This window comes from Podarcis vaucheri (genome assembly GCF_965113315.1).
Source record: "Podarcis vaucheri genome assembly, chromosome: 6".
Classification (NCBI taxonomy): Eukaryota; Metazoa; Chordata; class Lepidosauria; order Squamata; family Lacertidae; genus Podarcis; species Podarcis vaucheri.
This window is the reverse complement of record NC_138764.1, coordinates 10,054,545-10,081,725: the sequence shown is the minus strand read 5'-3', so window position 1 is coordinate 10,081,725 and position 27,181 is coordinate 10,054,545. Positions and strand designations below refer to the sequence as shown.

At 44.5% G+C, this 27,181-nt stretch overlaps 1 protein-coding gene across 14 annotated transcripts in view; it reads right to left on the bottom strand.

The window, feature by feature from the left end:
• Positions 1–27,181, bottom strand: part of RASAL2 (RAS protein activator like 2) — a 236,858-nt gene that overhangs the window by 42,684 nt on the left and 166,993 nt on the right. For all 14 annotated transcript variants that reach the window (XM_082229010.1, XM_082229011.1, XM_082229012.1 and 11 more), the window contains one exon: positions 22,043–22,152. In XM_082229010.1, coding sequence (XP_082085136.1) covers positions 22,043–22,152 — 110 coding nt within the window. The remainder of the gene's footprint in view (positions 1–22,042; positions 22,153–27,181) is intronic.

Sequence of the window (27,181 nt, the reverse complement as noted above, 5' to 3'; positions counted from 1 at the left end):
AGTGAAGCTGAGATGTGCCTAATTTGGGAGGGGAGGGCATGCACAGAAAATAAAATGCACGCTATTCTGCTTTCATTTAAGGCAGGGGTCTGCAACCTTTAAGACAAAAAGAGCCACTTGGACCCGTTTCCGAAGAAAAAACGACAACTGGGAGCCGCAAAACCATTGCGACATTTAAAACAAATATATCTCCGGAGCCACGATCTGACAGCGGGTGGGAAGGTGACGTCGGGATGGTGCGTGACTAACGCACGCACCGCCCCCATGCGACGGCGCAGCCAGTACAGCGCCCACCACAGTGAGGAGTGTCGGGGTGCACAATGCGCCTCCTCCCCTCGCTAGTATCTGCCCCGGAGCCACAGCAAAGATGTAAAAGAGCCACATGCGGCTCCGGAGCCGCGGGTTGCAGACCCCTGATTTAAGGGAAGGATTTTGATATTTCCCTACAGAATTTCAATGCTTTCCTTCTCTATAATAAAAATAAGAATATCCTTTGGAGGATTTGTAGTACTGCATCCCAATCCTGGATTTGCATTAGGCCAAGGTGTGTGGTGGTGGTGGGGGAACTAAAGAGGAGGCAGGTTGCACTGCTGCACAGCAGCAGTGGCATGGGAGCGAGAGGACAGGGACACGGAGAGGCAGAAAGCGGTGGTTTAAAACATCGGCAGATGCAGAGGAGCACACAAAAGGAGGGGAAGGAGGTATAGGCATGGGGTGAAGATGGAAACGTGGGGATGCAGAATAGAAAAAAAGAAGTGGCTTCAGAAAGGTGAAAGGGGAGTTTAGTACAGTGGTACCTCGGGTTACAGACGCTTCAGGTTACAGACTCCACTAACCCAGAAATAGTACCTCGGGTTAAGAACTTTGCTTCAGGATGAGAACAGAAATCGCGCAGCGGCGGCACAGCGGCAGCAGGAGGCCCCATTTGCTAAAGTGGTGCTTCAAGTTAAGAACAGTTTCAGGTTAAGAACAGACCTCCGGAACGAATTACATACTACTGTAGTTCTTTGTTGGGGAGGGGAAGGTCTAGGTGGTTAATTTGGGGAAATGGCAAGAGGGTTGGTGTGCAGAGAGAGAGCTAGGGCAGAGCCCCCATTGAAAAAATATTTTTCATTTCTGGGAAACTGCCCATAGCAAGAGAAGGGCATGGTATTAGTCATCTTTAAGACAACAACAAATAGAATGGAGAGTGCCATTTCACACCTTGGGTAGTATACTCTGTTTCTGACTGCTCCCTTACATAAAAAATCCAAAGTTTTTAGGGTGCCACAAGCCTCCTTGTTCCGGATAGTTATCACTCCAGCAAACCTAAAGCCCCCGCTTACAAATAAATCACATTTCAACTGTCCTCATGCTCTCATCTGACATTTAAACAGAAGCAGAATAGTTTCTTGATGATTTCCCCTTTACTCTGAGATTAAAAATTATTCTCTGGGATTAATTCTCTGCATTTGAGATTTGTTACGTAACAGCTGTAGTTTTTAACTTCCATTGTCTCTTACTTAAACAACGTCCTTTTGTTGCGATCCTATAAATTATATCAGTCAATTTTAAATTCTTAAACACATATTTAGTTTTTATTGGAGGAAAAATACAGATAAAGAAATCGTTTGAAACCCAACGTTCCTACCTTGAAGGTTTGGCAATTCTTACTGGCACTGTTCCTATGACTTTGAACAGTAATTCCTATTATTATTATTCTTCCTTCCAGGTAAAATTACTTGCTTAATTTCCAAGTGCCAAGCACTCAGAAGGCGCAGGAGCAAGAGCAGTTAAAAAAAAAGCAGGGGGGGGGAGATGAGAGCAGCATTTCTCCCCCCCCCCGCTTGAATGTTATACGGTTGCTGCCCAAGTCGTGTTTAAGAAAAAGCCCACAGGCATCTGGGAGAATTTGCTTTGCTTCATTCCTGCCTGGGATAGAGAACTCGGATTTAGAAATCCTTAAAAAGGAAAAATGCTGACATTTCAAGTTACACAAAATATAGTAGCAATAAATGCTGGGGTGCAGGGCAGTGGGGGAGGGGTTCAGCCTGAGGGGTCTTTGCAAGGAAACAACAAAAGGTTTTTAGATGCAAGATGACAACCGTGCACAGGTACCAATGAAACCTAAAACATCAACCATGTAGATTTCATCACCAGCTGCGAACAGGCAAAGTGCATCAAAAATATTAAATTTAAAAATCAAATCTAACAAAATCCTCTCATTTGACTATCTCCAGCCTGCCAAGGCAGCCCTTTTCTGCCCAGTCGCCAGACTCCCTGCCCTGCCCCCCCGCAAAGGATAGCAAATAGTTGAGCCTGAAGGCCAAGGAACACATCTATTCCAAACTCAGGTTTACACCAGAGGGATAGACTGGGGAATAGCCAAAGCAATAAGCAATAGAGTACATATTTCTATAACCGTTAGCTGTATTGCTAAATTCCCACATACAAACAACTCACTAATTCTGACAAATCCAGCACACCTACATGAAGCAATTGTATAGCCATCTGACGGTGCAGCCCCAAATCATAGCGGTGCCATGTGCTTTGGTACTCCCAGACCTCCTCCTCCTCTTTGACTACACCGCAGAAGAGGAATTCCTCCTTGCAAAGGCAGCAATGGCTCAATCCAGAAGCCGGCAAGCTGCCGATGGCTCTGTTCTAAAGTTTCACAGGTGCGCCTCAGAGAAGAGCCAGGAGGAAAACCAGTCTGCCCACACAGGCTAGGGCATCCCTCTTCTTCTCTTCATCTTTCGCACTCCGCATCCTGTCCCTCAGGTGACACAAACAAGGTTCCTGGTATGTGCCCAGCTCACTCAGCCCTGGGCCTGTTGCCATGGTGCTGCATCTATAAGGAGATTAGAGGTGGAAGACAGCAGGGAGAAGCAGCAGTCAGCAGAGCTCAGGGAGCACTCTCTGCAAACACAGCAAAGGTGACCTTTCCGGGGGGGAGGAGGAGTCCCTGCCCTCCCTTTCAGCAAGTTAACCAGACACCTACATCCAGGGAGGAATCGTCACATCAGCATTTGAGTGGCAGAAGAACGGCACATCAGAAAAGCCCTATTCATCTTGCCTCACATATGATTCCTTCTCCCATGGGGGGGGGGGCGGATATTTATCATATCCCCCCATGCAGGCCGAATCCGCCACTAAAATCTGCTCAGCTTCCTAGGCAAACACCACTATTGCTGAATACTGTTTTCTAAGGTTTCAGACCCACTACAATGTGAACAGGTTCATCTGGTCAAGACGGAAGTGGAGTCTTGCATGACATATGCTTTAAATCTAAACCACGGATATTTAAATGGATGCTTTCTCCACCCATAAGCTACACACTCATATGACAATGGACACTAAGAGCTGTCTCACAATTAATGGCTTCCTTTACAAATCAGCCACCACTGCAAAGGATTGTCTCCACATCTTCACAAACACATTCCAATGACAGTTTGACCCGGAGCAGAGAATGCCGCAAGGCAGTGGCCAGCCTATTTGTTTCAGTTCACCACGTGAACCAGCAGCTCCCATGTGATGAATCTTGTGGGTGAAATGGACCCAAGTTAACATAAAATAAAAATTTGTATCAAACGTTTTCCCATATGCCTGACATGCTAGTTTTCTTATTGCAGGAAATGTGTGTACATGGAGAAGGATTCAGTTCAACCTCAACCTGCAGTCTTAAGTGGGAAAAGCCTGACTGAAGCTTATGTTTGCTATAATAATATTTTAAATTACTTTAGATTTACAGCTGTCTATCAGATGCTTGAGGAAAGCCCTTACAATACAGCGGAGGGAGGGAAGTTGAGGCATCGGGGTTAAGATGGCAAGATGAGAGCTGCAGGCAAAAGACAGAATTCAATGAATGCAGATCAAATGGGTGGGAAGGAAAACAGGATGGATGAGATCAGAGATGATGATGAGAAGCTTATAGGTCCCAGATGATGGGAGACAGTAAAGAGGGAGAATGAGAAGGCACGTCCATTAAATGGCTTGTTGCACAGACATGGAAGCCACAGCAGGGGTGGAGGAAGGGGTATGCGGTCCACCCCCGGGTGTCACCACTGAGAGGGGTGACAAAATGCCAGGCGGTACTCACCGTGGGGCATGGGAGAGACATGGTGGCTTGGGCATGCGCAGGCTTCGTGCTGCCCAAACGGTCCGCCCACTGCCTCCCCCTCAGCTGTAGGGCGGCTGAGTAGGAGGAGGCAGGCGGACTCCAGAGGCCCTGCGGTGCGCCCTGCCCCTATAGGCGGCTCACCCCACCCCTGGGCACACCGCCCCAGGTGCCCAAGGAATTTCCTCCACTACTGAGCCACAGGAAGGGGAAGCTGAAATGGGTGCTATGACCATCGTAAAAATGTGAAGAGCTACTTGAGTCAAGGAGGCTGGATGAGCCCAACATAGCAGCAGTGGCGCCTCCACACAAGGTCAGCAACAGAATCCATATTCTGTCTGCTTCCTACCATTATCCCCATCTTGTAGGTTCAACAGTGTCATTTTTGCCTTATTGTACTAAAAACCCATCACTGTGCCCATTTTACAGATGGGACACAACTGCATCTTCCAATTCTAGCACGACTTGGTGGTGGATGTAAGCTCCTGCTGGAAATAGCAGGGACTGATGGAGTAGCCTAGCCGAGAAGAAAAGGTGTTTGCTGTGCCAGTTCCCAGGTGGGTTCAGTGAAGAGGCCCAGATCTGGCTCGATGGGACTGCATAAGGCAGGAAAACTCCTGACAAGTTCTGGGTTTTGGGTGAAAAAATGGCATTGGGGGGATTTTTGCTGAATTGGCAAAAATGCCAGGGAAAACCCGGATGTATGGCAAGGCGGTGGAAAAAGTAGCGGAAACAGCTCAAAAAGTTTAAAATCAATATTTTTGGGGGTTCCAGTTACAGATAGGTAGCCGTGTTGGTCTGCCATAGTCAAAATAAAAAAATTCCTTCCAGTAGCACCTTAAAGACCAACTAAGTTAGTTCTTGGTATGAGCTTTCGTTAGTTGGTCTTTAAAGGGACCCCTGACTGTTAGGTCCAGTCGTAACCGACTCTGGGGTTGCGGCGCTCATCTTGCTTTACTGGCCGAGGGAGCCAGCATACAGCTTCCGGGTCATGTGGCCAGCATGACTAAGCCGCTTCTGGCGAACCAGAGCAGCGCATGGAAATGTCGTTTACCTTCCCGCTGGAGCGGTACCTATTTATCTACTTGCACTTTGACGTGCTTTCGAACTGCTAGGTTGGCAGGAGCAGGGACCGAGCAATGGGAGCTCACCCTGTCGCAGGGTTTCGAACCGCCGACCTTCTGATCGGCAAGTCCTAGGCTCTGTGGTTTAACCCACAGCGCCACCCGCGTTTGGGGTTAGGTTTCCCCAAAAAGGCTCAAGAAGCTCAACAAAAAGCTCCACTCTTTGGGGGCTTTCCTGCTGACCGCTGCCCCAGTGGTAGTTTCCACCTGCTTGGAGGGATGCATTTTGCTGGTAGAGCTCCCCCAACAGTGGGGGCTGGCATAGCAATACTCCCATTCCATCCAAACCCCTTCCAGCACAGCAGATCATGGTTGGATTGCTCTATCCAATATTAATAGACCACAGAGATGGAAAAGCAGCAGCTGCTTTCATATTTGTTTAGTCTACAAATAGTTCTAGTTCACAATGCAATGGACTATAGGCAAAGAGCTATCTTTCTAGAAAAGAACAATAATTTGATCCTACCACAAAACAGAATTCTCTTCTGGCATCCCAGTGCTGCAATTAAGAAGAGGCAATTTGCCCAGCCCTCTTGCTTTGGAGCACAGAGATAATAACTCAAAGCCACTCCACTTGTTTTCTAATGACCAGTGATGATGGTAGATTAAAAGAGCCTTTCCCGTATTAGGGCGGGGAGGAATTGGAAAAATGAGTGGCGCTTAGTCTCTCTGCAAAGATGGCAGTTAATCACGGGCAAGCAGGATTACTGTAAACAGGAAGATCATGCAGGCATATAGGGTGGCAAGGAGGCTGGGGGGGGGGTTGTTTGAACAAATCTGTTTCTTCTCAACAGCTCCATTAACCATCCAAATCCCTATTTCAATTACACTTAGCTAGGATAATTAACCTTTTATAAGCTATCCAAGTGCAGCATAAACCTGACAGAAGGGGATATCTGATTATCGAAACCTACCAACACAGGATAGTAAGTAGTGTGAAGTTGGTCCCATACAGTGAGGCCAGGAACAGGTAAATAGGTTCTTTTTCACTGTGCCAACACTTTAATTGTTCCAAAGGCAGTGGCGGAGGAAGAGGAGGGAGGGGAAAGCGCACCACCCCTGGCAGCGTGATCCTGGTGGGGAGCCATCACTGCTGCCCCCCGCCCTGGGCACCACGCCCCCACAGGTGGTGCGCCACACCCCTAGGACACCTGCCACGCCCCTGTAGGTGGCACACCACGCCCCTGGGATGCGTGCCAGCCCCGCCCCGTCTGCTCTCTGCCCCCCCCTGGTGCCAGAGCATGTCCTCTTTTCCAGTTTTTTTATACAATTGTTTATAAAAGTTGACAAATCCTCTTCTGATTTCTTTCAGGTTTTCTACTTCTTTTCCATCCAATATTATTTTATTTATTGTACTTTGGGCTTTTCTTTTTTTGATTTGCCATGCCAACCATTTACCTGATTTGTTAGCATGTTCAAAATTCATCTGTCTCATTCTCTTTATGTTCCATCCCACGTCTTGGTTAATTATCATTGCAAATTGGCTTTGTAACATCTTTATATTTTGGTTAATTTTTGAGTCTTTCAGATCCCCCCCCCCCTTCCGTTTTCCATTATCTCATTTAAAATCCCTTTTCCCCCTTTCTCTCTAAATTTTTTCTTGATACTAATTTGTTGTATAAAGAAGCCTCTCATAACCTCTCCAGAGGATTTCTAATTCTGGCCAGTCCCAGCCAAACAGGGCCAATAGTCAGAGTTGCAGTCCAGCCCCATCTGGAGGGCCACAGTTTTCCCATCCCTGCTTTCAAGCATTCCTTTCAATCTAGTAAAGGAAAATACTTTAACACCCCTTTGCTGCTCCACAGCTGCACTCACAAAACAGGTTGCAAAACCACAACTCCCCAAGCAGCTGGCCCAGTAGCAGTTGGGGGGAAAGACTGCCAGCCACAGCATAGATGGTAAGGAAACACCCCTGTGCATTAGGGAACCAAGGTGGAGGGTGCTGTAGCCAAGTTGCTGAATGGATGCTTGTGGTTCGAGGACCCGAACCCCCGCGCAGTGGAATGAAACACGAGGACACGTGATATAAGGTTAATGGGCAAGAAAAGGCCTCAACTTTATTGATTACAGCAAGTGAAAAGGTATTGGCTTAGGCATTGGATTACGTCAGCTGACTCCACCCCACTCGGAGAGGGGTGAGTCTAAAAAACAAAGGGGGGTTTATTCACCAGTAGGTGGAGCCTGTTGATGCTAATCCAACTATAAGCTCTCTCCCGATGTCACTGAGGGTCGTGCCATGGCCTCCCGCCAAGCAGGCGTCGGACAGAATACACGACCGCCGGATTCCTTTAACGGAATACCCAAAAATTGAAGGCACAGGCGATGGCCACACCTAGCCCTTCGACACACCACAACACATTATTCCAATGCCTAACCTACCCACCAATACCACGAAAGTTGTGATGATTGCTACGAGGTAGGCGAAAAAACCAAAAGGCCTAATGCCAAATGGAAAAATTCCTACCAGGCCCCCCGGACAACCAGGGCGACCAACCTAAGGTCCATAGCAAGGCCAAAAGAAAGCTGGAAACCCTGCTTTAAGGGAGTGGAGGGTGGGTGACTCGCGACGGGACGACAAAAAGTGAGGGCTGGAGGCTGGCGCCGCAGCAATTTAGGCTGCAGTACACGCCCCCTTGAAGGCACCTGGTTGGGTGCCTGGCCGAGGGCGTGGGCGCCAGCCAGGTGGGTGGGAGGCAGGGGGCAAATGCCCCCTGCTTGAGGCGGAGTCCGGCTCCCGGCCACAACCACTCCCCTCTCTTGCAGGGAGGAGAGTCTTTGCCGCACTGTAGAGCTCTCTCACTCCAGAATGGATGATTTCAGCCACGCACGCAATTAAACATCACTTCTCTGTTCCATTCAGTCTCCATTCGGAGTGGAGAACCGAGGCCAGAGGAAGCCCCTCAGGCAATCCAATACTCGCCTGACCAGCCTGGTCTAGCATTCAAGCATAGGGGGAAAAGAAGGGTTAAAAATCAAATTGTCCTCTGCTTATGAAGTCCTCCTGCTGCTTTTGACCTATTTAAAAGCCAGACTCCAAAGTACATGTTTCAATTACTGTGATTACTATGGGATGTGGGGGTTTGCTCTGAAAAATAATTAATAAGGATCGGAAATCTCTCAGAAGCAAATATGACATAGGTGCTAGCACTTAAACAACAAAATGCACAATTTAATTCATCCACCATCTTATTATAGGGAAGAATCAAAGGACGTTAATGATAGGGTGCATTAGTTCACACAGTTAGGTTCCTCTCAGACTTCATATATCTGATTAAAAATGCCACATACTGTTTTCTCAGCTGCCCTTTTATTAGAGAAATGCTTACACTCCCATGCCCTAACGCAGCTTGATTTGTCTCAGGTCAGACCAAAGGCAGGCCATATTCAAATCTCAGTTCAGTTTATGGACTCACTGCTTAGCCCTAAGCAACTTCCTTCCTCAGCCTCAGCTTACTCATCTGCAAAATGGGAATTATAAAGCATGGTGAGAATAAGACTGGGAAAGCAGGTTGCACTATTGATTTTTGGTGGGGTTCAATCTTCAGTTAAAAAGCTGGCAATCCCTGGTGGGGAATGTTCATGGGAAAAACCCTGCTTTCTGCTCTATTGTGCATTGTTGTGCCTGTTTGTAACCCTTTGCTAGGTGATGACATCACTAATGGCAAACGAAAGCTCTGCATTTCCCTGGCTCACTCAGGTGCTCTGGCTGACACTCCCTGCTTTAACTGGGCTTTGCTGGCAGCTTCATTGCGCTCTAAGAGCGACCAAACAAGACTTTCAACCATGACCAGCCCCAGTTGTGCGTAGTTACTAGTTGGAACAGAATGCAGATGCACATTCCAAGGTGAATTAGTCATAACCTTTCAAAAGAAGGTGCAAAAAGCTGCTGGAACAAGATGGCACATCTTTGGGAGAGAAAACATACCTTTGTTTTCATACAAAGTTGATGGGGATATACTGGATATTGAGCTGAACCCTCAAAGGCCTCATTTTTTAAACCAAAGGCACAAACTATGTTTTCAGCACTAGCCTCAATTTTACAGACATTATAACCTGCTTGATTGTCTAAATATCAAATGGTCAAACACCCCCCTCTGCCTAGCAAATATTCCTTGACCCACTGCAATTAATGAACCAAGTCTTGACTAAGTTAATGTGCCTAAGTCAAGCAGCTGAATACCACCCTAGAGATTTAACTACTTATGTACACAAAAATTGACGTGAGAGATCCGCCTGGATTAAATTATTTAATAACCTCTGGGTTTGCATGAAAGGCACAGTTCTCATTTAAAAACCAATATATAGCCAAAGATCCTAAACTCAGTTTGGTATGTTTGGTTCCATACGCCTTCCTGAAACATTCTCAATATATATTGCAGCTCATTTAAACTGATATATTGTGTGGGACTGCTCAGGATTACAGGCTTAGCTTCTCTCTACTAACAATTCCATTTTACCGAACAGATATATTGCACCTATCAGGTTGCACCAACAGCTATTTATGGAAGGGTACTCCATAGGGTGGAATCCCCATTCTGCCTGCCTGGAAACAATGTGCTACATGTTATTGAGAAGCATTTTGTTACACTGCTGCCGGATCCAACTAAGCTGAAAACAAGGACAGAGCGGTTCCTAACAGAAAAAACCCTCTGTGGAAGGAGGGACATGACTTCCTTCCTCACCCTTCAGAAGAAAACAGTTACTGAAACCTTCCTGCAGAACTACTCGTATTCTTTTTCAAAGACAAAACAAAAGGAAGAACTGCAATATTTGCATCTACCTTGAAGCACCCACAAACTTCAGAGTGGAGTCTTACAATTTAGACATTCTCTCAGAAGCATAGGCACATACTACAATTGTCTCTTATATCAAAGATGTAGAAAAATGTAGCGTCAGAACTATGTAAACCCAGCAAGACTTTGTTTCAAAGACTGACGGAGTCCTATAACACTGTACCACAAACCCTCTTTATGCAATTGCATGCACATATTAATACACCGCAAGTGGAGAACTACGACAACCTTCCCTGTGCGCATGTGCAGGCGCACACACAAACACAATGTGCTCAGAAATAGCATCTGCTGAATGTGAGGCAAGTCATCAGCACATTCCTCTCCTTTCAGCTCAAACAGGATCAAATCGACCCGCACCAATATTGTCATTTTCTGTAAACTAGGGTTAGAATCCCGACAAACAACAGAGGGAGAACAGCCTGCAATATTTGTTTCTTAGGTTGACTAGCCACTATTCTCTGTATTACAAACATGGCATTCTAAATGAAGGAACCCACCCATAGTAGAAAGCAGCGGTGTGGGCACAGCGGTAACGCTTCACGACAAATCCCAAAGCCATGTCTACTTGGTGTGCTGGAGTCCAGGAAAGGCCATTCTCAGGAACCAGGGAGAGAATTCTCTGACAAGCTACAGCTGTCTGATAATGCCATAAAATGACTTTTACTAAATCAGGAGGATTCCCACGTGGCAGTAAATCCCAGGACGGCAAAACCCTCCCAGCTGTCCACAGAGCTTTAAGTATATCCACTGACAGCATATGCAACCTGTCTCAACCATCATTCTCTCCCCGCTCATCCCCCCCCCCCATGATAAACAAAACTAAGGTCAAGGATTAGGGGGCCAGTTAGAAAAGCCTGCAGTCCCTGATCCCAAACTGGCAATATCCGCTGACTCCCTCCCTACATGCTAAATATGTTTTTACAGAATCGTCCCCTGGTCGTTTGTCGATTAGTCTTCACTTTTAAAACTCAAGAGATAGTTTTATTATTTTGGCACTCTTAACAGCGTGCATAAGGTGCATATAGGAACCCTGGAGGGCTAACAATAATGCAATGGACAACAAGCAGCAAAGGGCAAATATTGTGACTGATTCAGTAAAACGATTATATGCATCTCAAAAGAATCCTTCACTGAGTAGAAGACCGTTCAAAATATGCCCAAGGCACAAGCTGGGGCACGTCAGCCAGCATCAGACTTCACAGCGTATTATTGGGAGGATAATTTGCTGAGAGGGACTTGGAATAGCAGGGGGATTTCTAAGACACTAGAAACTGCATACGAAAGTGTTTGTGATACGCAAATAGCTGGGAACAGCTGTTCAGTGAAAGTCAAAAACAAAAACAAAGCTTGCAAAAAGGACTCTCCTCCTCCTGCAAGCTTATTTCAGACCTGAACCGTACACATTTGGGCACCTGCTCCCTCCTGATGACTGCAGCCCGAGGACTGCAGCATAGATGACCAACGTGCAGCCAAGGGCACCACAAACCGCAGCATCTGGGGGCTGCGACGCTCTCTGAGAAAAGGCAAAGTCCACATAACTGCCTCTGTGGCACAGACAGACACCCTTACCTGCTGCTTGCGTCGCTCTCTGGCCCTGAACTCAGAGGATCAGAGGCAGTCATATGCAGGGATCACAAAGCAAGAATATTTGTACAGACTATCTTAACCAGGGGCCAGCAAAAGTTTTTCAGCAGGGGGCCGGTCCACTGTCCCTCAAACCTTGTGGGGGGGGCAGACTATATTTTGAAAAAATATATAAACAAATCCCTATGCCCCACAAATAACCCAGAGATGCATTTTAAATAAAAACACACATTCTACTCATGTAAAAACACGCTGATTCCTGGACCATCCGTAGGCCAGATTTAGAAGGCGATTAGGCTGGATCTGGCCCCTGGGCCTTAGTTTGCCTACCCATGATCTTAACAGTTAAGGCACAACTAATCTGGTTCTGAGTGAACCTTAGTATGTGCCCCTGCCAGGACTGCCAACTTGCCCTACGACCATGGGTGCCCAGGGCTGTGGGTGCCATGCACCGTGAATGGCCCTGGCACCAAAATTTGTGGGTGCCTGGCCCCTTCATGGGGAATTTTGTGGGTTCTCGGGCACCCAGGGCCCCTGGGAGTTGGCACCTATGCTCCCTGCTTAAGAACAGAACCAAGATCCACCTAGGTTATCAGTCTTCATAAGAATCGCAGCTGCAGGACTTGACCTAGTCATCCTGCCTACCCCTCAATGTAGTAGATGCCAGCAGTGGCACCGTCTAATTACGTGGGGCACTTGCTGAAAAGGTTGAAGACTATTACTGCAATGGCAGCCTTTTCGTTTCCAGATTCAATTTAAAGTGCTGGCATTACAGTCTGGGGACAGTTTGGGGATTGCCTTAGTATTTGAACACCCAAAGGGTGCTCATCAATGGTTCCTCTTCATCCTGGAGAAGAGTGACTAGTGGGGTGCCACAGGGTTCTGTCTTGGGCCCGGTCTTATTCAACATCTTTATCAACAACTTGGATGATGGACTCAAGGGCATCCTGATCAAATTTGCAGATGACACCAAACTGGGAGGGGTTGCTAACACCCCAGAGGACAGGATCACACTTCCAAACGACCTTGACAGATTAGAGAACTGGGCCAAAACAAACAAGATGAATTTTAACAGGGAGAAATGTAAAGTATTGCACTTGGGCAAAAAAAATGAGAGGCACAAATACAAGATGGGTGACACCTGGCTTGAGAGCAGTACATGTGAAAAGGATCTAGGAGTCTTGGTTGACCACAAACTTGACATGAGCCAACAGTGTGACGCGGCAGCTAAAAAAGCCAATGCAATTCTGGGCTGCATCAATAGGAGTATAGCATCTAGATCAAGGGAAGTAATAGTGCCACTGTATTCTGCTCTGGTCAGACCACACCTGGAGTACTGTGTCCAGTTCTGGGCACCACAATTCAAGAAGGACACTGACAAACTGGAACGTGTCCAGAGGAGGGCAACCAAAATGGTCAGAGGCCTGGAAACGATGCCTTATGAGGAACGGCTAAGGGAGCTGGGCATGTTTAGCCTGGAGAAGAGGAGGTTAAGGGGTGATATGATAGCCATGTTCAAATATATAAAAGGATGTCACATAGAGGAGGGAGAAAGGTTGTTTTCTGCTGCTCCGGAGAAGCGGACACGGAGCAATGGATCCAAACTACAAGAAAGAAGATTCCACCTAAACATTAGGAAGAACTTCCTGACAGTAAGAGCTGTTTGACAGTGGAATTTGCTGCCAAGAAGTGTGGTGGAGTCTCCTATTTTGGAGGTCTTTAAGCAGAGGCTTGACAACCATATGTCAGGAGTGCTCTGATGGTGTTTCCTGCTTGGCAGGGGGTTGGACTTGATGGCCCTTGTGGTCTCTTCCAACTCTATGATTCTATGATTCTAGTAACTCTGCATGTGCCTGCCAGCCAGTTAAGATTGATCTCAGAGGTTTATGGTTCTGGGTCTCACGCTTGCATTAGATCAGATGGCCAGGTGTGTAAGACAGTGGCACCAAGACACTGGAACATTCTTCCCGGGGACACCCACCAGGCCTCTTTCCTCTTAGTTTTCAAATATTCATTAAGATGGTTATTTCATAGGACTTTTAATATATTATTTTAGTCTATTAGCAGCCTGCCTTTAAATTCTGCTGCCATTTAAAAGATCTGCTTTTACTGTTACTTTTGTTATCATGTTAGTATTGCTTAGCTTACTAATTTTAATGCGGGTTTTAACTTCTGTGAGCTGCTTTGCATAGCATGTGAGATTCTTTCTTTTTTTTACAACAGTAGAGTAAAACTACAAGAACAACTAACACTAACGTCTCAACAAATGAAACTGATCTGTAGAAAATGTAACTTGAAAAAAGGGACATTGTACATACTTTTGTAAACCAATATATCTTTAATAAAAAATATGTTAAAAAAAGAAAAACAAACAACTATTCATGCCTACAGGATTCTTCTTGAACCTGGAACATAATATGGGACAGGAACTTCATTCACTCTAAAATAGGTCCAGGTTTAGTACAGCTTCTTTCTATTTTGTGATATGGTTGCATATCTGACTTTCCTCCATTTATAGCCTGCTAAAATACTTTAAAAATAACTTTGCCCCCAGCTCTCCGACTTGCTTGCACAGTATAAATCTGGGGGTGGGGAGTGTGCATGTAGATGCTTCACATTTTACAAGTTTATCATAAACTTGTACCCACTGTAATACGTGATGTGGGCCTGAGACTTTGAAGGAATGGAAGACCCAATTCCCTTTTGCACCACAGGCAAGAAGGCAGGGTTTGCACTTTGGTCTTCTTATGAATTAAAGTCAAAAAGGTTTGTATTAAGCAAGTCTAGTTTCTCCAGTCAGGAAACCCAAATTCTATGGGTTGTAGTCAACTAAGTCCTACTAAGAGGGGACCTATTGAATTAAGAAACCTAAGTTAGTCATGTTTATTAACTAGCACAGAATCCCACCTTATGGATACATGTGAGTAATTTGTAGAATATGGATTTTTGTTTGATTGATTGGAAGTGGTCCTTTAAAACAAGCAACATGCAATGCCAGTGAAAATGGTCTCTAAGTAGAAGAGCCAGTGGCTACAAACTGGTCATTAACTAATATAGACAGAAAATTGAAAGAACATTTTTCAACTATTAGAGGTGTAGATTTATGCAACGGCCTTCCTAAAACAGCTGTGGAATCAAAGGCCTTCAGTGGGTTCAGGAAAATGTTTAAGAAGAATATTGGAATTTCCAGTTGTGGCTTGTAGGATGGAAGAGTTCCTTCCATAGGGAAAAAGAAAAAAAAAATGGTAGGTGTCTTGTGCATAAGCATATGTGGTTCTTGGCAATAAGATCGTTTATTTCTGGGGAGCCTAAATTTGGCAACGGATGATGGAACATATGAAGAGGTAATATAACATGTAGGGACTGGGTGGGAAGGGAATTCTGTTCAGTTTGAATTTTCACATGAACCTACCTAATTCGCACTTTCCGAAACAATATGCAGTCTGAAACAAACTTTCCTTTAAAAGTCATACCTCTGAACCTTTTGATGCAGCTCACCACCATCAACAAAATGTACAAAAAGCATGTATTAGGGGAAAGCGTGCATAAACACGAACATATTTGTGATAATACGCAAAAATGCATTATATTAAGGAAAACTGCTTGCAAAAGTGTGTTTATTAGGCAAAATTGCATCCAAAAATGTGCATATTGCAAGAAACACACGCTAAAATGCTGACAATTTTTTTGTAAGGACTTAAAAGAAACTTTACAAACTGATGTGGACATGTGGCAAACTGATCTTAAGATTGGGTAAATGAGAGAAACTTCTATTTTCTGGGGACGTCACAGCAGCAGGCTCCTGAATACAATACAAAGGATGAGTGAGTTCTGCTTTGCTGCCAGACACTGAGAAACAAAGGGAAAGTTGCATTTCAACAGCTATATACAAAGCTGGGGTAGCCAAGGAGTTGGCCTGATACACAGGTGCATTAAAGGGAGGCAGGAAAAACATCCAGCCTCTTCAGCCAGAGGTACTTCCTGGGCTGGGTGTCATTTCCACATATGCCCATCAATTTCTTCCCAAAGAGGAGCCATTTGTGCAGGCAACTAGCACAGCACTTTGGGAATGGATTGACAGGCTGCATGCTGTCAAGAGAAACTGCTGCAGACCTCAGATGGGTGGTAACGCAGGCATAGTGTTAAGAATGCTACTTTACTGGTACTAGTACAGAAGCTGAAGTAATTTTTCCCATTGTCAGATGAGAGTTTTACGTCCCCACACAAATCCCCGCCAACTATCCAAACAGGATTCTTCTGATGCCAATAATCAATCTTATCGGTCTTCTTCACTGTTCAGTTTCTACAGAAGCCTGAGGTGGTTCTGTAGCTTAATGCTACAGTTTATAAATGGCTATCTTTGTCTGGACATTTACAAATGCATTTCAGATTCTATAGACTGGAGGGAGTAGATTTGAGCCCCAAACTCCACTATGGAGTCAAAGGACTCTGCTTATAGGCAAAGCCCTGTTTAGATGTTGCTTCTGTGCACAGCTCGCCTACCACAGACTGTGTAAAACTCACAGCATGCCTTTTTAGAACACAGGCGAAACAGGGAAATCACTATTTTAAAAATAAGCTGTTTTTTATTTGGATCAAGAGGCTGACAGGCTTTCTATCAGACCACCCCCTTATAAACAATGCACTATGTCCTACTGTATTATTTCCCATATATGTTGGCTGAAGAGGTGAAAGCAGCAACCTATTATTTTCGCAGGGGCCGGGGCTTCCCTGACACCCCCTCCAAGGATAGGATTCACAGCTCTGCTCCTTCCTTGATCTATTTTGTGCTTTGCTTTCTATTCCCCAACTCCTGTTCAGAATAAGAGAAAACGCTGAGGCAATTTTGCTTTGTTATAAAATGACATTTGTGGAGCCTCAGACAATGATAGTCTTGAGCTAGGATGCCCACTGGTGACAGCATTTGAAAAAAAGATTAACCATACCAAACCCCAGAAAAAGCTTCTGTGGAAATAATTATAGAAAAATGTATTTCATCCTTTAACAACAGTGCAAACTGATCAGATTTTTTTTTAAAAGTATAAAAGTTACAAAAATACTGAAAGGAAAGAAACTATTTTCAGCATTTAAAATGGAGATTTACAAGGAATCACAGATGCACATTTTAATATTAAACAAGATAAAAGCATTAAGCTTAAACAAGATGTTCCAGGAAGGAACGTGAGCTCCCTACGCTACTCAAAACTCCAACCCTAATGACTTTCACAAATGATGCCATCTATCAGGTTACTCATAACTACAAGCTAAAGCCCTCATGCTAGAAGCTAGGAGAAAAGCTCCGCATGCTCAGCCGCCAGCTGTTATCTGACAATAAACGAAATTAAATAGCCAGATTGTCTCCTAGGATGAAACTATTTGTAGTAATACCCTCCCCACTATACCCTTGCAGCCTTCATGGATTTGTATTTTTTCAAAAACAGCCACTTTTACGAAGTTCCAGCAACAGTGAAAACTGAACATGGCATAAAAGGTTGTTCAACTTCTTAAATCCCAGCTGTGAGCACTTCTTTCTGGATTGTGTCTAAAGTGGTCACTTTTCTGCTTTTTAAAATTGGAATACTAAATTCCAACACTAACAGTGCCCTGGTCTTATCTGGATTGAGTTTCAGTTCGTTGGTTCTCATCCAGTCCATTACTGAGTCCAGCACTTTTGCCGCCTCACCTGCAGATGTAAAGGAGTGGAGCTGAGTGTCATCAGCATCTTGCTGACAACGGACTCCAAACCTCCAGAAAACTCCACTCAGTGGTTTCATGTACACGTTGAACAGCAGAGGGGATAGGATCAAACCCTGCATAAACCCACAATGAAGGCTCCACGGGGCTGAAAAACACTCCTCAAGCAAAACCCTCTGGGAATGACAATTCAAGTAGGACTGGAACCACTGCCAAGCAAGGCCATCCAGCCCTAACTGGGACAGCTGCTGCAAAAGGATACCATGGTTGATGGTACTGAAAGCCGCTGAGAGGTTGAGGTCATCATACTGGGCCACCAAAGCAGTTTCTGTGCCAAAACCGGGCCAAAACCCCGATTGAAAAGGATCTAGAAAATCAGTGTCCTCCAAGAGCAGCTGGATCTGGTCTGTGACCATTCGTTCCAGAACCTTGCTCAGTACGGCCGATCTGTCCCGTAACTAAAGCTACCTATCTTTCCCTCCTACATTCCAGTTTGGTTTTCCGCAATACAACTATTTCTGCGTCTTCTCTTTCCTACAGCCTCCCCCCCCCCCGTAAAATCTTCAATATTGTGAAAATTCATTATCACTGTTATAATAATTCAGGAAAAGTAAGATGCTTAATGTAAATCAACCCTGCATATTGATTTACATAGTGTTAGGCACAGAAATATATGACCTGCTCAAATAGGACTTCTCTGTTGAGATTCTGTGTGAAGAGAGCTTAAGAGCAGGCCGTGGACTTGCATGTTCCCTCCCCTGCTTCCCTCATTGCGGGTAATAAATACAGTAATAAACCATTTAAAAGAATTGCCAGGGCCCTTTCTTGTATTAGAGATGGAATGAGGGGAGCAGTAGGGAGGGGGAGGGAGAATCAGGATTTGAGACCCAGTCCTGACCTTAACTCAGTAGGCTAAGCAAGTTCTGAAACAGGCGAAGAGTATCTTCTGAAACACAATTATTTATTTGGACCAAAGCAAGTGCTATGTACTGCTAACGGGCTGTAGCAATGAGCTGTGTCAGTAGTTGGAGACTAGGAAGCTGAAAGATGTAGGAATGTGCCAGCAGGGAGGGTAAAGGCGCTTGCCATTTCTCATATTACGTCCTCTCTGGGATTTAGGTAACTCAATTCTTCGAACAAGCTCAGACTGCAATATGGACAAAAGTGTCTGCTCAAGATTTCCTCTTTTCTATTGTCCTAAAGGGCTTTTGAGCCAAGCAGGTTATCAGCATTTAAATGCAATGGCTTTTAAAAACAAGACAAAACACTGACCTGAAGGTCTAAGTCTGAAAAAAATGTAGAGTGTTCTCCTTGTCACTCTGAAAGGGGAGAAAGCTCACAGGTGTTAGTCTTTTTTTTGGATGAGAGTACACTCTAGACTTAAGATGCCGTATATCTGCTGTATTTTTTGGCACATGTGGCCAAATTTGAAGGGAGCAACCAAGGAGAGGGTCTCAACTGACTGGGGAGACCACTAACCCTTGCAGAAAAACAGCAGGGGATTTAAGTCTTCAAACTATCCTACAAGCTCCATAAAATAGTTATTTGGTCTACACCAGGCTTCCTCAACCTCGATCCTCCAGATGCTTTTGGCCTGCAACTCCCATGATCCCTAGCTAGCAGGACCAGTGGTCAGGGATGATGGGAATTGTAGTCTCAAATCATCTGGAGGGCCGAGGTTGAGGAAGCCTGGTCTACACAGTCTTCCTTCCCACTTCTGGTCATTGAGCCTCTGAAGTAAAAAGCTAAAGGTAAAGGGACCCCTGACAATTAAGTCCAGTCACAAACGACTCTGGGGTTGCGGTGCTTATCTCGCTTTAAAGGCCAAGGGAGCAGGCGTTTGTCCACTTCCGCAGACAGTTTTTCCGGGTCATGTGGCCAGCATGACTAAGCCGCTTCTGGCGAAACCAGAGCAGCTCACAGAAATGCCATTTACCTTCCTGCCAGAGTGGTACCTATTTATCTACTTGCACTGCGTTGAACTGTTAGGTTGGCAGGAGCTGGTACCGAACAATGGGAGCTCACCCCGTCGCGGGGATTCGAACTGCTGACCTTTTGATCAGCAAGCCCAAGCGTCACAGTGGTTTAACCCACACCTCTGAAGTAATGAGAGGGAAAGAAAGAACTGGGATTTTCAGAGGCAATCTTCTGTTTGTTTCCAAGCCAACTGTTATGGGGAGAGGGTGAGTTTAGAGAAGCCTCTGTGTTTGCCCAACCTAGCTGGGGAAACAAATCATTTAAAACTTTTGTCTTCCCTCTGCCCAGCTCTGCCATCAATCGTTACAGGTTCCCTCTTGTATGTGTTTATTGTTGCATATGGACATTAAGCCTGTGGGGACAGACAAGCAACCATGCAGACAGTGCTAATCTATAAATTGGCATCAGTTCCTAAAACACACATTGTTTTTCTTGAGCTCCTCCCAAATCACAGCTTTCTTTCAAGCTACCTACAAAATCTGAACTCTCTCCCCCCCTGAGCTGGTTGTCTCCCACAAAGCGATTGAGTCTCTCCCTATCTAGGACCTAACACAGCAGAGCCCACATAATAGATCATGTGCAAGCCATCTTTATAGTCCAGTAATAAGATACACCAAAACAGGAGAAACTATAGTTGCTATGATTATTACAGTGATTAAAGAATAAATGTTATCCACTGAAAGTCATATCCGGAAGAAAGGCTTTCCACAAATCATAGAATTAACAAGGCAGTTGGATGTCTGTAAAGCTTTTCTGTCACCATGATTTTATTTTGCTGCTCTCTAAGCAAAGAAGATAATGATATCAATTGAGGCAGCACACTATGACCACTGCAAATAGCAACACTGGCCCCGATGAGAAAATGAAAATAAGCATGCCACAATATTGTTACTTGTGTGACAATATTTTCAGCCCAAATGGTCTTGGAAAGTGAGGAGAATAAACCCATAGGATTGAAAGTCCTTTACCATTCTCTTCTCGCCATGGGAAGAGGCGAGGTGGAAGATACCGCAGTTATCTGAACAAGGGATCTTCCCAGTTCTTAGAAGATTAAACCCTCTTTAAAGAAGGTTTAAATACCCAGGATTCAAATAACTACGGGATCTATCACTTCATCATTCGATAGTCCATGATCCACTGGTTTCCTCAAGTGAAAGTGAAATAAACAAGTTAGCAATGCCATTTGGACCTCTGCTATAGGTGTGAATGGGAGGAAATGTAGCCAGACTCAGCCCAGTCTCCTCAGAGGAGGACGACACTCTGAAAACATTCCAAGCAATATTGCAGTACAGTGGTGCCTTGCAAGACGAAATTAATTCGTTCTGCAAGTTTTTTCTTCTTGCGAGTTTTTCGTCTTGCGAAGCACGGTTTCCCATAGGAATGCATTGAAAATCAATTAATGTGTTCCTATGGAAACTGCTTGCCAGGCTGGCGGTGCGGAGAAGGGCTTTTCTCCGCACCGCAAGCCTTCAGGACAGGTACGGGAACAGAGGGGAAGGCGCGCAGCGCTTTCCCTCTGTTCCCGGGCTTGCGTGGGAGGAGGGTTTTTCCTTCCCACCGCCAACATTCAGAACAGCATTCTGAATGTTGGCGGTGGGAAGGAAAACCCTCCTCCCACCCCAAGTCTTCAGGAAAGCCATCCGAACCTGGGCGGCGGGAGAAGGCGTCCCCCCCCCGCCCGGCATCGGAGCTTCGTTCCGATGCCGGGCGGGGGGGCGCCTCCTCCCGCCGCCCGGCATCGGAGCTTCATTCTGATGCCGGGCGGCGGGAGGAGGCGTTGTCCCCCCGCCCGGCATCGGAGCTTCGTTCCGATGCCGGGCGGCGGGAGGAGGTCCGAGGACAGTGGGGAAGACGCGCTGCGCTTCCCCGCTGTCCCGGAGATTTCCCTATGGGCTGTCGTCTTGCGAAGCAAGCCCATAGGGAAATTCGTTTTGCGAAGTGCCTCCAAAACGGAAAACCCTTTCGTCTAGCGGGTTTTCCGTCTTGCGAGGCGTTCGTCTTGCGGGGCACCACTGTAGTTGAAAGGAACCGAATGGAAACATGGAGCCACACCCATTGAGCATGTGCACCAGTCAGGCTTCCTGCCAAAGCTGTTCAGCTCTGGGATGTTATAAATCATGGGTAGGCAAACTAAGGCCCAGAAGCCGGATCCTGCCCAATCGTCTTCTAAATCCAGCCCAGGAATCAGCATGTTTTTACATGAGTAGAAAGTGTGCTTTTATTTAAAATGCATCTCTGGGTTATTTGTGGGGCATAGGAATCCGTTCATGTTAATGTTTTTTTCAAAATATAGTCCGGCCCCCCACAAGGTCTGAGGACCAGTGGACCAGCCCCCTGCTGAAAAGATTTGCTGATCCCTGTTATAAATAAGCTTTGCACAGGCACAGAAACCAGATGCAGAGAGACTACAAGTTTTTAACACTCGATTGGGAGCTGCCCAGAGTGGCTGGGGAAACTCAGCCAGATGGGCGGGGTATAAATAATAATAATATATTATTATTATTATTATTATTATTATTATTATTATTATTATTATTATTTTATTACTACTACTACTACAAAGAAGAACACTGATTTTTAAATGGGGCTGTAAGTAGTGTAAGTGGGTTGTGAATTGCAACCTATGCCAAATATTTTGAAAACAACAAGATAAGTAACCTTTGTTTTAAGTGTGACTTCCTGGTTTCATACACAATATGAGCATATCCACAGATTAATGCAACTTGCCAAATGTCTGGAAGGGAAGAGGAGCGACCCTCCATGACGGTTCTTACCTGTCCTCAGTGGGTCGAAGGGATGGAAGACGGAAGCTGGTATTCCTATCCAATTTTGACTGGCTCTTCGTTCTTTTGATGGACCCTTTAAGCCGTTTACTGAAGAAGCCCTAAAAGAAAAAGGCACAGAAGTGAATCAATTCAAATTATGATTTCTTTGTAAAGGAAACCTGTTGTTGAGTCATGATCAACTTGGTAATCGTGAAAGGAATTATTTGTCAGAAAATATTCCACTATGAAGGCCACAGGGAGGTTCCTCAACTCACAGTCTAAATTCATCCCAACATAACTAAGACAAATGGCAATCAGACAGACAGGCCTCACCTTGTGCTCCAGGCACAAATCCAGACAGTCCAATGGAAAAGGTAGAGAGTACACTGTGTTTTAAAGTCACTAAGGAGGAACCCCAGGGAAACAAGCGCTTCCTGTCAACAACAAGGCCACAGCAAACACCTAAAATAATTGATGCGGTAATGTGTGCCTTTTAATTAAACGCAAGTAAACTATAAATGTATGCAGAAACACTCAGGGTGGCATAAACTCCAAGTGATGCTAACTGGAAGTCTGATGGAGCAGGAAGCAAGTCAGCGATCCTGCCCCAATTTATCGATTATATTTAAATTAATGTATGTCTCATCAAACCTCGGCACAGATACCTTTTTGAAATATTGAACTAAACGTATGAGCACTTGCAATTTAACATGTTATTGTAAACTATCAGAAGGCCATATTTAATATTTCCATTTTTGCTACCTACCATAGTCACACACCTGAACAAAACAGTTTCACACAAGAAAGCTTTCACATGAATAAATAAATTATTATTATTATTATTAAGCATGTGCTTACTCTCCTGATTTCAGTAAAAAAAACTCGTGCATCAGACAAGAAGATGTTACAAACCGGTTTTTTTGTCTTGTGAACCGCCCTGAAAACTTTGGATGAAGGGTGGTATCATCATCATCATAGAAAAGGGAAAGCTGCTTTGAGCTTTTGCTTTGTTTTTACCATCAAGCAATATATGAATTTTATGAGAGAAATAAAAATCTTGCCATCAGTGTTTACATGTACACCTTGTACTTGGTTGGAAAAACAATAAGCTTCATAGCCTCAGTAATGATATCTGAATGAAATTGTCTTTACTTTTAATGTAGAAAGATTAGTATAGCAAGGAGGATTTGACTAATTTAATTATTTGTTGCTTATTAGCAGGGCTTCTGTTTACAGATTGCGAGTTTCAACACTACTAAAAGCTAATTCCACTAGATGCCTACTTGCTATCAAGTGAAGAAAACAGAAACCTTACTTTCAAATCATGATAAATTAAAACTTTAAAGTTTTCAATGGATGCCCCAGATAGTTCTGTTTGCTTTAAGCATTTTAAATTATTTTGCTTTAATTAATATAGTTTCAAAAGCATGTTGTTACTGTAACTCACTCTGAGGAAGCTTTACGTAGGAAAATGGGGCAAAACAATGAAGAAATGAGTAATAAAAAATTCAGCTCATTTGAGAACAGAGAGCTGTTGATCTCTTTGTCAAAAATGCTGGTGGAAAGAACAATAATGCTGAAGTAGGGTTTCCTAAAAATGAAATGGCAGCTTTGTTAAGAGCAGTGTTTATGTAGCTGTGCATAGCATCAAAAATCAACCCAGTTCACTGGACATTTTAGTGCAGACTTTGAAAAGTGCCATTAAAAAACAGATAATCAATACATGCTTTAGGCTCTCTCTTGAGCCAAGTGTTGCAAGCAGACTAGAATAACAAAGACATTTATGCAAGGGAAGGTCAAGGTACACGTGAGGCTGTATGAACAAGGTGACAGCAAGGAATATTATTTTTCTTATGATTATTTGATGATGCTAGGCTTAGTTTTAATATTGTACTTTAGAGTACAATAACAGTAGGGTAGGGTCTGAGGCCAAGAAAGAGGGGCTTTCCTAAAACTGCCCGGCAGATGTATAGCAGAAGCAAAATCCCAACCTCAATTTTAGCCACTATACTAATTTTGATTCAAATGCATAAGCTTTAGATAACCTTGAACATGCCTAATCAAGATACTTGAAGCACGGAAATGGAAAACTGACTTTCTCTTGTGGTATGACTCTGTAAATTTGCTCTTCAGCAATAATTTTTTTTTAAAAAGCCTTCCACAGCAACAAAACGTGCCAGCAGGTGCACTAAAAATTAACTAAGGCTGCAATAATTGTGCGTATGCTTACCTGGGACCAATTTCTATGGGTACAATTTACCTAAGCACGATTGAACTCAACAAAGCTTACTTCCTGGTGGAAATGCGTTGGATTGAACTGTAATCGGCTTGCAAGCTGTCTATGGTCAGGGGCATCCCAAATCCAGATGAAACAGGTCCTATACACCAGCAAGAACTCTCTCTAAAACTCCCATGAGATGGGCTATGTCTCCACAAAGCTGATGCTCATTAAATCCCTGGGCTGGTGACGGCAGTAACATTATCCCCCCCCCCCGCATTTTTAAAAAACTAATATATTTCTATCCTGCCTCATTAAATATAATTTTTATGTGTCTTCTTCAAACTGTAAGACACCAGTAAACCAAATAATAAACCAAGAAACAATGACAATAAAAATAGCAGGATGCCAGAATAACCAAAGCCACTACAACGTAGACAATTATTTGGTCTCAGAGCGTGCATGCTGGAGAAGGAGAATTCTTTTTTCAGAAGATGCCACTGAGAGGTGAACGCTATAGAATAGGGCAGGGGGGGAGAGAGTAACTACTTTGCAAGGAAATGAACCTGGGGACCAGAAATAAGAAGGTACAGAGATATGCCCTGCTTAAATAGAGGTAAAAGTGAAGGACCCCTGGATGGTTCAGTACAGTCAAAGGCAACTATGGGGTTGCGGCGCTCATCTCGTTTCAGGCCGAGGGGGCCGGCGTTTGTCCGCAGACAGCTTTCCGGGTCACGTGGCCAGCAAGACTAAACCGCTTCTGGTGCAATGGGACACTGTGATGGAAACCAGAGTGCATGGAAATGTCATTTACCTTCCCGCCGCAGCGGTACCTATTTATCTACTTGCACTGGTGTGCTTTCGAACTGCTAGGTTGGCAGGAGCTAGGACAGAGCAACTTTGAACTGCCGACCTTCTGATCAGCAAGCCCAAGAGCCTCAGTGGTTTAAACCACAGCGCCACCCGCTCCCACTTTAATAGAAGGACAAATTGCAAGGTAAAGAAATCCACTCAGTGGCAACTTTCTTGGGTTCTACAAAACTAAAGGGGGAAAACAGGAGGCATCTAGCAAAACTAGCTGATCAGGCAAATTGAAGCAGATGGAACTCACCAGGTACACCTGTATGGTAGCATATTTAGACAAAAGGAGAAGAATTATGGACATATACTGATATGCAACAACTTAACTCGAAGTTTATAAAAAGGTAACTAGAAAGCGGTTACGAGAAAGCAGTGTGAGCATCTTTTTGGAACATGCCTGTTCAATGCACAGAGGCAAAGAAGAAAGGGAGGCTGTATAAGTTTCAGAAGGGCAGGATAGAAACAGCAAAGAAAAACACTACAATTATATTTCATTCTATCTTTCATTTTCATCTAATAGAAAAGGGAGAGGGGGATGTATCTGTGCACAAAGGAAGAGTAAAACAAATTAAAATGCAGCTTAGGAAGAGAAGTAACAGCTGAGCCCCACTTCACCCTGTTTCATAATACATAAGCCAAAGGAAAACATGATGTTACTATTCTCCTACAGCGCAGCAGGGTCACTGCATAACAAGAATAGAATTTTCGTTGTCATGTAGCACATAATCATCCTGTAAAATGCAGGTAAGGTATCTGAGATACAAATGATTCATCATAAAAAAGATTACACGTTATTTAAATTGGAATAATAATTTCAGTAGCTTTAACCAGGTTTAAAAATACGTACGCATATGTTTATTGTGAGGAAGGATCAGGTCAGAATGCAAAATTGTTTGCATCTAGGTAAATTTTAAGCAGATATTATTGGGCCCAGAATACTAACAGCTTAACCCCAGCTATAGTTGCACTACCAGGTAAGTGCTTAAGACGCAGCGCCAAAAAAAGTTCATGGCTTCCATTAATTTCCTCCAAAGTCTGTTCCCTGATATTAAATATGTGGGAACTAGCTACTGTGAATTTAGTGTGCCGTAGGGTATTCTGCACATGCTTAGAGGCATTCTGGAAACCTATCGAGGAGTCTGGAAAATACTTGCTAAGATGCAAATGGAAGATTGGCTCTCTGGCACTGAAAACGGGTTCTGGGGTGAAAACTTTTTTCAGTTACAAAACCTATTTTTGGTTACACACTATACTGGGGTTGTCAACCTTACCTTTCTGGACACATGGGCCCATTCACAAACCAGGGAAACTGCCATAATAATAATAATAATAATAATAATAATAATAATAATAATAATAATTTATATTATACTCTGCCCTCCCCAGCCAACACCAGGTTCAGGGCGGCTAACAAGCAATAATAAAAACAAGATGAATGATTACAACTTAAAAACAAAATTAAAATACAACATTAGAATATTGAAACATTAAAATATTAAAATGTAGCCTCATCGCAGGAGGAGAAGGAAAATAAAAAAGAAAGAGAGGGAGGGAATCAAATTGGCTCCAAGCCAAAGGCCAGGCGGAACAACTCTGTCTGCGGAAAGAAATCAGATCCCACAGGGCCTTGGTCTCATGAGACAGAGCGTTCCACCAGGCCGGAGCCAGTGCTGAAAAGGCCCTGGCTCTGCTGGAAGCCAATCTAACTTCCTTAGGGCCCGGGACCACTAGGGTGTTGTTATTTATGGACCTTGAGGCTCTCCGTGGGGCATACCGGGAGAGGCGGTCCCGTAGGTATGAGGGTCCTAGGCCGTGAAGGGCTTTAAAGGTCAAAAGCAGCACCTTAAATCTGACCCTGTACTCCACCGGGAGCCAGTGCAGCTGGAAAAGCACTGGGTGAATATGCTCCCATGGCAGAGACCCTGTGAGGAGCCTCGCTGCAGCATTCTGCACCCGCTGGAGTTTCTGGGACAGCTTCAAGGGCAGCCCCGCGTAGAGCGAATTACAGTAGTCAAGCCTGGAGATGATCGTCGCATGGATCACTGTGGCCAGGTCGGGGCGGGAAAGGT